Source organism: Lynx rufus, unplaced genomic scaffold (genome assembly GCF_022079265.1).
Source record: "Lynx rufus isolate CCGP_SWC_20201006 ecotype Redwood Valley unplaced genomic scaffold, mLynRuf1.p SCAF_6, whole genome shotgun sequence".
NCBI lineage: Eukaryota > Metazoa > Chordata > Mammalia > Carnivora > Felidae > Lynx > Lynx rufus.
Window position 1 is genome coordinate 3759965 of NW_025814878.1, and position 12389 is coordinate 3772353.

At 41.8% G+C, this 12389-nt stretch overlaps 1 protein-coding gene across 1 annotated transcript in view; it reads right to left on the minus strand.

Annotated features, from left to right (window-relative positions):
- The window catches only part of SNX9 (sorting nexin 9), a 125530-nt gene that overhangs the window by 14128 nt on the left and 99013 nt on the right, over positions 1 to 12389 (minus strand). The window contains exons 10-12 of the mRNA XM_047101480.1: positions 9989 to 10119; positions 5189 to 5292; positions 3221 to 3324 (exon numbers count right to left, since the gene is read on the minus strand). Of these exons, the coding sequence (XP_046957436.1) occupies positions 3221 to 3324; positions 5189 to 5292; positions 9989 to 10119 (339 nt within the window). The remainder of the gene's footprint in view (positions 1 to 3220; positions 3325 to 5188; positions 5293 to 9988; positions 10120 to 12389) is intronic.

Below are 12389 nucleotides of genomic sequence, written 5' to 3' on the forward strand. Positions count from 1 at the left end.
TGTGCATAAATAAGTAAATAAATAGATAGATAGATAGATAGATAGATAGATAGATAGATAACTGAAAGCAGCAACGTGTGGAGAAAAATATGGCAGAAGGACTCAGGACCAGGGAGGGGGGTTTTAGCTTGCTCATCTGTATAACATGATTAATGAAATGATCTCTGAGGTCCTTCTAGTGCTAACATTCTAGAATTCTACAGTCACTCTGTAAAACTCTGAGCAGAGTCTATCTTAGGCTATTTTCTCTGCATCTGTAAGTAATCCCTTTCAACACACCAAGTGCTTTTCAAAAGAAAGCCTTACTTGCATTTGAAGGCTTAGTGCAGGGTCTATCTTAAAGAAGAAAGATTCAAATGTTTCTTTAAAAACATCTAGTCCAGAGAAATCTGAAATATGGTCTATAAGCCGCAATAATCAGGAGACATGAATTCAAACCATATTGGCTTAATTTTAATAAACTGTTCACCTTTTTGTAACTCAGTTTTTGCCTCTATACGTGGGGTTAAAGACACCTGCCAGGTGCTTTACCACACCAAGCATGTGCTACATTTCTCACTTTACAAATCAGGAATTTTAAGACACTCTTTTGAGAGAAAAGAAGAAAGAAGATATGCTTAAATTAAATCCCAAATCAAGTGCTTCAACTCTCCCTTTCCCCCCCACACCAAAAAGGGCAGCCTTACACCAATATCCTCTATTTCATAAATCTGGCCTTATGGCTCATATGGAACCTGAACTTGACTAGATATTAGACATAAGGGATTTAACTCTTTAAAAGAAATCATAAACCCAGATTTTTGTGATATCCTTAAAATTTTGATTGGAGGATTTGCACTTGAAATATTTCTAAAAAACAGGGAACATCTTTCAAAGAATCTACGATTGAAATGATTTATTATCATGGCCTCAAAAGAGCTTACAGCTAAAATTAATTATTTTAAAATGAAATCACTGTTTGAGTGAATGTCACTCCCCCTTCCGTGCTGAGTTAGCTCCCTGTGACCCAAGGCCTGAGCGGGTTTTCTTTTCTAGTGTTGCATTTGTATACATTGCCGTGTGGGGCTTACTTCTATATTTAGGGTACAGCATCATATGTCTTTGCCATGACAAAGGAGCAACTGTTATCACTCCCAGCGTCTGCCCCCCGGGCACGAACAGCTGGCACACAAATGGTTTTGTTGATATAAAGTATTATGTGAGTGGCAGAGGGCCATTCGGTATAAACAGGGCCTTTTTTTCCCCCGCAAAGGGCCAGACGGTAAATATTCCAGGCTCTGTGGGGCCACAGGTTCCTGTCGAAGGTACTTGACTCTGCCACTGTAATGGGAAAGGAGCCACGGACAGTACGTATATAAGTGGGCATGGCCGTGTTCCACTTTTACAAAAATAGGCCCCAGGCCAGATTTGGCCTGCTGGCCACAGTTTGCCAATTCCTGATGTAATAAGGGCTTGGACTGAATAGATCTTAACACTGCTATGAACTTTGCTGTGCTAGGGTCTGGATTTAATAGATCTTACTATTGCTATTAACTCTGCTGTGGTATCTTAATAATTCATTCACCAGTTACCCCACATTCAGTTTCTTATTCATTAAAATTAGTTTTTGACTTCCAACTTTATTCTTTTCCCCTCATTTAAAAGAAAAATACCACCTGTTAAAAAACTTTACAAAATGGATAATTAAGCTCCTTCCTATGCTGAGTACCATAGTTTTAAAGTGGGTATTATTTTTGTAATTCAAAGTAGAAGCCATTTTATTAAAACACACAATCCCACCCCACCCGCACCCAAATCAACCCCCCACCCCACCCGCACCCAAACCCTGAATACAACCAGTATTCTTATAGGGTGTATGAGCTGAAAGCCAGAAAATTCTTAGATACTAGCCTCATGGCTGACCTACTAGCCTTAGTACTAGGTTAGGTGAGTTAGGACTCACGGCACCTCTTTCTCCAGAGATCATCACAAGTGACCATGATGAGAGCTCAGCTCTCTCTCTCTGGGGCTCTGGAGGCCTTGTGGCAATAAGGGCGGGATGGACGCAAAGAGGAGGAAGCTCCCGAGAGTCTATGGCCATGGACAGCCACGTGAGCACTTGTGCAGCGGTGACCGGGTCTGTGAAGCCTGCTGGGCCTTAGAGGTGGGAGGGCAGCCGCGGGGTGTTGACCCCACGGCCGACGCCTGACTGCTTCTAGCCTGGGCTATGTGACAAGAGCTGCGAGGACTTGACTGCAAGACAACAAAGGTTCAGCAGGATGACGGTCCAGAAACCAAGGCCGCGTGGGGAGGGGGCCGGGGAGGTACGAAGTCTTCGAGAACAGGGAAGTGCAGGCAGACGGCAGTGGCTGGCGGAGCACCTGCCCTCACCCCGCTCCTCGTCTGACCCCGCATCCTGCTTTCTCTTAAATATTAGGTCTCTAGCCACATACAGGTGGTCCCTGATTTAACAATATTTCGCCTTTATGATGGTGTCAAAGTGGTATGCGGTCAACAGAAACAATACTTGGAATTCTGAATTTGGACCTTGTCCTGGGCCGGGGACACATGGGAAGATCCTGTCTGTGATGCTGGGCAGCCGGCGACCACGGGGGTAAACAGCGGGCACACGACACGCATTCTGCACCCGTGCAGCCATTCTGTCACTTTGAGTCCGGTATGAGACGCTCAACCGTCTCGGTCCTGTGTGAGACGTCTCTGCCCAGCTGCAGGCTGCTGCAAGCGTCCCGAGCCAGGGGGGCCAGGCTAAGCTGTGAAGTTCGGGAGGGTAAGTGTATTGAATGTATTTTCAACTTAGGGTGTTTTCCACTCAGGATGGGCTTTTTGGGGTGTAACCCCGTTGTAAGTTGAAGAACTTTCTATAAACAAATCTTACCAAATGGATAAACATTACAACGTAAAATCATGACATTAAAAACAACAAGCATTCTCTAAACACGAAGAAAGGATTCATTATTCACAGATTATAAACCCCAAATAACTAGAAACAGTTAAGGGGACACATTTTTGTGAGAGTTCTTGAACTGGATTTGTTGGAGTCCGTTTTCCGTCATCTGATTAGGGCTGACCAGTGAGGGTCACCAGAGAGCCATGGGTATGACATTACTGCACGACGTGCATTTCTGTTTGAGGGGACGGTTCCCCAATGTGGTAAAGGTCACAAAACGGGGCCTGCACTGCCACCTACAAACCCAGAAGTGGCCGCGAGGACGGCACTTACGTCCTGTGCACCGTTTCCAGTGCTCCTGGCCCACGGTCAGTAGCTCCTTCACACCATCATCCATTGCTTTGGTGAATTTACCGACGGCATCACACTTCTGTTCTCTGTGGGGCGAAACACAAGACGGCATGTCCTTGACTTTGCCACCACATGGTCAGTGTGATGTGCAAGACGAGAAAAATCAACACGGTCAGGGAGACGTGCACAAAACATAACCACGGGTAGTGGTTTTCTGGCACTGTAGCAACGCCCTTTACTCAGGCTTGAAGGGGCACTTGGGCGGCTCAGTCGGGTAAGTGCCCAATTTCGGCTCAGGTTTCAGCTCGCTTTCGGCTCAGGTCATGATCTCGTGGCTTGTGGGACCGAGCTCTGCATCAGGCTCTGCACTGACAGCACAGAGCCTACTTGGGATTCTCTCTCTCTCTCTCTCTCTCTCTCTCTCTCTGACCCACCCCCACTTGTACTGTCTCTCTCTCTCAGAATAAACAAACTTAAAAAAAATTACCTAAAAATCTGCCATTTAAATTGTAACTCTGCTTCTGTTCCCCCTCAATTCCCTGTGAATTTTAACTAAAATCATTCTAAAGGAAATGAAATCACGGTTTCGTGAATATCTTATTTGGTGGAGGTACCATCGGGTAGTTTATTCATTCATTCCAATAAGTACTTCAATGAATCGGAGAAAGTGACCTGGATACACAACCATCTGAGTGATACCGAACAACTCAGTTCTTTGAGGATATAAAAAATGCCAACCTGAAAAAATCATCCCAACATAATGCTAAATGAAAAAAAAAAAAAAAAAGCTTATAAAACAGAATGCATAGTGTGAGGTCTTTTTTTGCTTAAACAATTTTTCTCTTAGATACATATGCACAGAGGAGATTTTGGAAGACCTAGGTCAACACATATTGACATTGATTTTTCTCTCTGGGCAGTTGTAACATTGTTTTTTTTTTTTTTTCCTTGTCTACACATTTGGTAACCCATAAGCAAGAATTTTATAATAAGAAAAAAAACTTCTTAAAAAAAGCCCCAAGATTTCTAGTTAGTTTTTAAATAGAAAAGGAACTACTCCAGATTTTCAACCAAGCCTTCATTAAAAAAAAAAAAAAAATTACATAATTAGAAACAACAGATGAAAAAATAGCACAAAACTGCAGGTTAGAGATTTACTTCCTTTGAGGTAATGTTCAGAGATTTCTGCCTTGTTGAATATCATGTAGGCATGCGCTGGTTCTGTGCCACTTTGTTTTATCATGCTTTACTATTATTTTTTTTAATCAGACCTATTTTTTATTTTTATTCATTTTTAATACAATTTATTGTCAAACTGGCTTCCATACAACACCCAGTGCTCATCCCAACAGGTGCCCTCCTCAATGCCCACCACCTGCTTTCCCCTCTCCCGCTATCCACCCTCAGTTTGTTCTCTATATTTAAGAGTCTCTTATGGTTTGCCTCCCTCCCTCTCTGAAACTCTTTTTTTTCCCCTTCCCTTCTCCCATGGTCTTCTGTTAGGTTTCTCAAGATCTACATATGAATGAAAACATGGTATCTGTCGTTCTCTGACTTATTTCACTGAGCATAATACCCTCCAGTTCCATCCATGTTGCTGCAAATGTCAGGATTTCATTCTTTCTCATTGCCAAGTAGTATTCCATTGTATATATAACCACATCTTCTTTATCCATTCGTCAGTGGATGGACATTTAGGCTCTTTCCATAATTTGGGTATTGTTGAAATTATCATGCTTTATTAGAGGTAACTAGAAACCACCATGTCCATTATGAAATCACGGACTTCAGGGTGAAAAGGAAGCAGACTTCAATCTGACGCTACGGCTAAAAGACAACGCTTCCCTGCACAAGTGATGTGCTCCCCATCATCCAACCACAGCCTCCCCGGCCTGCGAGCACAGGAGGTGGACACGGGTTTGGGAGGAAGGAAAGGCTGATCTCGCTTACATTTCTAGTAAGTCCAAGTCAGGGGCCTCTGGTTCCATGGTGGAAAAGATCATAACTCCTACCAGCTCGTCTTTCTCAGCCTTCCTCTTCCCAGTTTTCCATTCCTGCAAATAAGAACGTTATAATGTTACCATGGACAGCACAGTCTTTCAAAACTCCCTAATGCGATTGGCTCACTGACTATCTTTCTAATTGTCGACAGCAGCTCCCATGCCATCGCCCTCTCCACCGAGGGAGTGTGCACACCCCAGATGTAATCTCTGTACACGAAACACGTGCCAATGCGAAGAACGGTCCCTGTGAGCCCAAGTCCCTTCAGAGCGAGGGGACTCAGTCCCTATCCTTTCCCAACGCATAGCGATATAACAGTGAACACGAACACACCCTATATTCCTGACCAAGTACCTCAAAGTTTTAGGTTAAATGTTTTCTTAAAAAAGGTGAAAGCTTTTCTAAAATATAAGATAGGAACCAATATTATGAGCTATTTTTTTAAAAGAAAATTTTTTTGTAAGATAGATCTATAAAGATCTATCTACACACACACACACACACACACACAGAGAGAGAGAAAAGCGCCTAAAGCCATAATATACAGTGCGACCAATTCTCACAAAGTGTAAGATAATAGCTGTGTAACCTACCCCAAGGCCAAGAGAAACAAGCTGGCATTCCAGAAGGCCCCTCGTGTCCCTTCCCAGTCCTGACCCCTGCCCTCCCCCACAAAGGTAACCACTATCCTCTTTTATAGTTACCAGTTCCTCACTTTTCTTTCAAGTTATACCCTCTAGACACAAGTCCCTCATGGGTAGGTTGGCTGGGTTTCCGAGCTGGTGAAGACCACCCTACCATGTATTCTTTGTGTCTGGCTTTTTTGGCTCAACCTGTGCTTAGGAGCTACAGCCACATTGTTGGTGGAGCCATAGGTCATTGGTTCCATTCTTGCCTGAACACTCCCCAGTTTGTTCATTCTACTAAGGGTAGCCACCCGAGGCCCTGCGGGCAGGGGGGCGGTGGTTGAGCAAGATGTTATGTACATGTGCCCCGATGCGGGCAGAAAATGTTCGCCCTAGTAGGTAAGGCTGGGTGACTTTCCAAACTGGTCTCACCCATTTGCACACCCACCAGCAGGTGTGACTGAGCTCACTAAGACGCTAGGTTTAGTTCAGCCATTTCTGGCTAGTGAGTAGTACTATTCTCGGTACTTCTGATTTGCATTTCCGTGATGACTAATGAGATTAAGTACTTTCCCATACATTCCTTGATGACTGAGATACTGTCTTTTGTGAAGTACGTTACCAAGTCAACCCTACAACTGGGATGATTATCTTTCTTACGGATTTGTATGTGTTTTCCTATATTCTAAAAGGCAGCCCTTTAGTTGGTTCTAAATGATCGTATCTTTAGCTTGTTTTTCACTTTGAAAGGCTTCTTTTGATACACAGCTGTTCTTAATTTTAATGCAGTCTAATTTATCAACCTCTTCCTGTGTGATTAGTCATTTTTGTGTCATATTTCAGAAATCCATCCCTCCACTAGGGGTATGAAGATATTCCCCTATGTTACCTTCTAGAAGCTTTATGTGTTGCCTTTCACATTAGACTTGCAAACCACCTGGAAATGATTTTTTTAAAAACTTTATACAATGGAAACTTCCAAATACATATAAAAGTACACAGAAAAGTCTAATAGTTCCCCTCTCAGACTCAGCTGCAAAACAAATATCAACATTTGCCAATCTTGTTTTTTCTATTCTCCTCCATTCTGCATTTTTTTCCTTGATTTTACTGGAAGTCCCAGATATGGTATCATTTCACCTATAAATACCTTTTTTTTTTTTAATGTTTATTTATTTTTGAGAGAGAGACACACACACAGAAGCAGAAGCAGACTCCGGGCTCTGAGCTGTCAACACAGAGCCTGATGCAGGGCTTGAATCCATGAACTTTGAGATCATGACCTGAGCCGCAGTTGGATGCTTAACCAACTGAGCCACCCAGGTGCCCCTCACCTATAAATACCTTATATAGAGAAGGCTATTATATGACTTTAATACAGAAGACCACATTTTCAAAACACATAATCACAACACCAATGTCAACCCTAACAAAATCAACAGTAGACTGTTGCGCGGTAGGGACCAAATTTCATTTTTCCCCAATGAAGCCACCCAAGTGACCCAGCACCATTCACTGGAAAGACTGTCCTATCCCCACTGGACTTTGTACCATCTCTGCCTCACATCGTGTCCCTTCTATTCTGTTCCACTGATCTATTTGTCTGGCCTTATGCCAATACCATGCTTTTAAAGTTAGTTTAGTTTTACAACAGGTCTTAATATCCAATAAAGCCCTCTTCCTACTTCATTCTTTTTCAAGAGTACCTTGGCTAGGCTATTCTTAGTGCTCTGATTTTCCACCTGTGGCATCTTTTCTGTTCCCCAATTCCATGGAACACTTAGCTAGGTTTTCTTTTATTTCTCTCAAAAATGTTTCACAGCTTTTTTTTTTTTTAAGGTTTACTTACTTATTTTTTGAGAGAGAGAGAGCCAGAGAAAGAGTGAGCGAGCTGGGAAGGGGCAGAGAGAGAGGAGAGAGAAATCCCAAGCTGTCAGCACTGAGCCCGATGTTGGTCTCAATCTCACTAACTGTGAGATCATGACTTAAGCCAAACCAGGAGTCAGATGCTTAACCGACTGAGTCATCCGGGCACTCCTTATAGCTTTATTTTTAAGTTTATTCATTTTGAGAGAGAGAGAGAGAGAGAGAGAGAGAGAGAGAGAGAGAGAGAGAGAAAGAGAGAGTGCATGCAAGCAGGGGCGGGCAGAGAGAGAGGGCGAGACAGAATCCCAAGCAGGCTCTGCACTGTCAGCACAAACTCGACATGGGGCTCAATCTCACACTGAGATCATGACCTGAGCTGAAATCAAGAGTTAGATGCTTAACCAACTGAGCCACCCAGGAACCACCACATCAAAGCTTCTTATGTAGAGTTTTTTTGTACATTTTCTTGTATTTATTCCTAGATATATTTTTGATGCTACTGTGATAGTTTTTTTTTTAGATTTTCATTTTGTGTTTATTGCTGGTATGCAAATATGTGCTGTCTTGCATCCAGCTATCTTCTAACCATTTATTTCTAATAATTTCTCCTCGGGTCTTTGGGATTACCTACATCCATCCATCTAAATGAGCTATTTGTGGCCAAAGAATCACAGCTTTCAGTGAGTATCTAGTTTTACACCCTCATTTAGCAGGTGAGGAAACTGTGACCCAAAGAGATCAAATGCCGAGGCCAAGATCACAGAGGGAGCCTGCAGCAGAGCCCAGACTAGAGCTCAGGTGTCCTGACTCCCAGGTTCTTTCTTCTTCCTATTATACCAAATCTTAAAGCCCCAGTGTCCAGATTTCTTTTTTTTTTTTTTAATAATAATATTCTGTATTGAACACAACCTTTAGAAGAGCTTTCTAAATCAAATCTTTGGAAAATCAGGACTTCTGTTTGAGCCTTGTGGGTACCAGCAAGGCAAGAAAGTTGGGAAGGGATTCCATGCAGTTTTTGTCTCTCCAAAGTAACAGAACTGATGGACAGAACTCCCTCAAAGAACCTAGTTTCACCACTGTATGATTTCACGGCACACTGTGACTGACATCACATCTCACCAGGCAAACCAGACTTGTCCAAAGCAGGTGCAAGTCTAGACCTACAATCTTGACCAAAATTGCTGAAGCACCTCAGTGTTTTCTAGTTCCTGGCCTGGTTACATGCCACACACTCAAATAAGCCCGCCAATTCTAGAAATAAGCAGTAACTGAAAATAAGGCCCAAATAATTGTACAGTATTAAGTGTATGCGTAGGTCTGTAAACATACACAGGGCCTGATTATTTACACTTATTATAAATGTGTTCATGTTAACAAGGGAAAAGCACTACAAAGCAGTTTAGCAAGTAAATCTCTGCCTGAAACTTCCAACAAAGTATGTAATATTCCGGTATTTAATTTAATAAAACACGAAAATAATTTCATGACTTTTTTTTTTCTAGGACTGTAATATATTTCCTATCTCCTATAAAAACTTATGCTTTTATTCTTTACATTGCTTTCTAAGATATGTCATATTTGTTGTAAGAGAAATATGGAGAAAACATCTTTCAGAATAAAAAGGTACAATTTAGAGCAAAAGTTTATGGAGAGAGAGAACCATCTCCAAAGCAGACAATAATGAGATGTTAAACAGCCAATGGTTTCTTGACCTTCAACAAAGAATACATGGCCATTGGCAGAATGACTATCTACGGGACAAAGAGAGACCAGCATTTAGTCTGGACTTGCGACTACTGTTCTGGAAAAACGCCTTGGCTTGGAGAAGGCTGGTCCAATGCTGAATCTACTTTTTGTTTCATAACGTTATTACACTGCAAGGTCAAAATGTGATCTTAAGAAATCATTCACTCTGTTTCCCTCACTTCACACTGATAATATCCTGCATAGTTTGGGGCCTATCCTATTTTTAAAAGCATCCAGGAAAAATTTTCATTCCTCATCCTATCATATCCTTCACCTCCTGCCCACTCTGGGCCAATCCATTCCCAGCTGATGGAAAACCATTTTGGCAAGCGGTTCTTCCACATTATCATGACTAATTTCCCATGCTTAGGATTTAGGTTTCTGTCCCTTCATTGTCTTTGGAGGAAATGAGAAATAGCGAGTCAACATAATTTTAACTTTCAGACATACAATTGGTATGAATGTGACAATTCTCAATATGATCGATGACTGTCATAACAAAAGGTCCTACCTTTTCATCTCGGAAATTTAGAAACTGCTGGAAAACCTCACTTTCTGAGATGACTGGGTGACGACACATCCTGGTCACCCATGCCTGAAGTCTCTCCATGCGCATCTTGATAAATTCTTCTTCAAAGCGACCTGCAAGGTGGACAAGAGTGATATACACCCCTGTCTAAAGCGGATTACCGTCAGCACAAATGAAAGCCGTTTGTATCTACTGGGTCTTTGGTAGAAAGTTATTTAGTACAAGGTAAAACCATAGTGATCTTTCACTAAACTAAAAACACTAACCTAAAAACAAGCTGTAACACAGCGGATGCTCAAAGAGCTACAGGAAAGAGATACAACAGGCTTTTTAGTTTTTAAGGATGAGATTCTGATTTAACAGATTAACAAATTTTGTAGCTGTGACAAGAAAAATCACAGCTACAAAGTACTATTTTCTTCAAGGATCCCTGAGTATTCAACAAATTTAGAAGCAAATCTTATCTAAGTATGAAAAACTTCCTCTTTCTGATAAACTAAGACTATGCCAGTCCTGCGTGGCCATATGAAGTCTGTAGGCAGAAAGGGGTGAAAGAATGGAATTTAATAAGTAATCCTTACAAAGTGTGTAAAATTTTTATATCTATAAAAATGTGTCCAAATGCAATATAACCTCAAATTTAGTATTTATGAAAAGTAGCTCAAGACCATAGCTCTTTATTTCATTGTTTTTTAACGTACTTAAACCAAAAATAGAAAAAGCAATTTTTCCACGAATGCAGTAGAGCTACTATCCCAGAACTTATGACCATTCTAAAACATAGCCAAATGAGTGATATTTCTGTTTTAAAAGCAGAAAATCAGCTTAACAAGCCTGACATACCAAACATCAAGTGAACACTGAAAATGTTTTAAGTCTACCAAACAAAATCTCTGTTCGTTAAAAGGCTCCTGGAGATGAAAATACCAGCTACAGTTGAGTGAGGCAATCAGCTATTCCCATCCCCCCAAAACAATTATAAAGCTGGACAGAACCCAGAACCAAAAATAAGTGTTCTGGAAATCAACCAAAGGCAAACAGCCATGTGAGAAGTGTTTATACTTGCAAAACTGCTGAACTTTATGGAAATCTGTGGCGTTCTGTCTGGTGTGGGGCTGCTCTCATCTCCCCTGTGGCCCCTGTACCTCCCCACCCTCTCCCTGGTTGACATGGAGGTTCTGACAGTGTAGAGCAGACTGTGAATGTGAAGGCTGGCCACTGCAGGTTCCCTGGCGAGGAAAAAGGCTCACTTGACCTGGAGCAGGGGGACGTGCTCATACTCAGTGGTGGTGGCAGTGACAATCCAGAGGCTGGGGAACAGAGAGGGCCAATGACCCCACTAGCCAAGGTTGCGTGGTCCAGCCAAGCATTTCCCGGACTGAGGCTGTGTGCAGAAACAGTGGAGACCAGATGGAATCCGAGTCAGCCACACATTCCTGGCAATTCTGAGGCTGCACACACTTGTAAAGGAGACACAAAAGGTCCGCAAAAAAGTAAAAGCCAGGGTGGCTAACTTGAAAATTACCTGATCTTTGAATGCACTCCCCTACCCAAAGATCCATCAGCAGAGGACAGAAGCCGTACAGGCTTGAGGCAGGCTTACTGCTAATCTACACAGACACAAGGGTGAGCCCCAGGGAGCCAAACTTAAAAGAAAAAATAAAAATAACTGAACTTTAGGGGAGAGACAATTCAGAGACTTGGCCTAAGCAAATTACTTCCCCAACAATCAAATAAACATCAAGTAGAAACAACAACCTTCAGAGATGAAAAATCAGAATTGAGAATTGCTAAAATATATTGTCTAAAATTTTCAGTTTTTGACAAAAAATTAAGAGATATGCAGAGAAAAAGCAAGGTATAACCCATACCGACAAAAAAGTAGTCAACAGAAACCATCTCTAAGTGTCCCTGGATGTTGAATTTAGCAGACAAAGCAGCTTCCAGAAATACATTCAAAGAGCTAAAGTCATGTTTAAAAATGCAGAGAAATAGGACACGGAATCAAACAATAAAAATTCTCTAGAAAAAGAACTTACAAATAAATAGAATGAAATGTTTGGAGCTGAAAATACAGTAACTGAAATTAAAAATTCACTGTAGAGGCTCAAATGCAGATTCAAGATGGCGGAAGAAGGAATCAGTGAATCTGAAGACAGTGGTTTATATACACAATGGAATACTACTTGGCAGTGAGAAAGAATGAAATATGGCCTTTTGTAGCACTGTGGATGGAACTGGAGAGTGTTACGCTAAGTGAAATATGTCATACAGAGAAAGACAGACACCATATGTCTTCACTCTTATGTGGATCCTGAGAAACTTAACAGAAGACCAGGGGGGAGGGGAAGGGGGAAAAAAGTTACAGAGAGGGAAGGAGGCA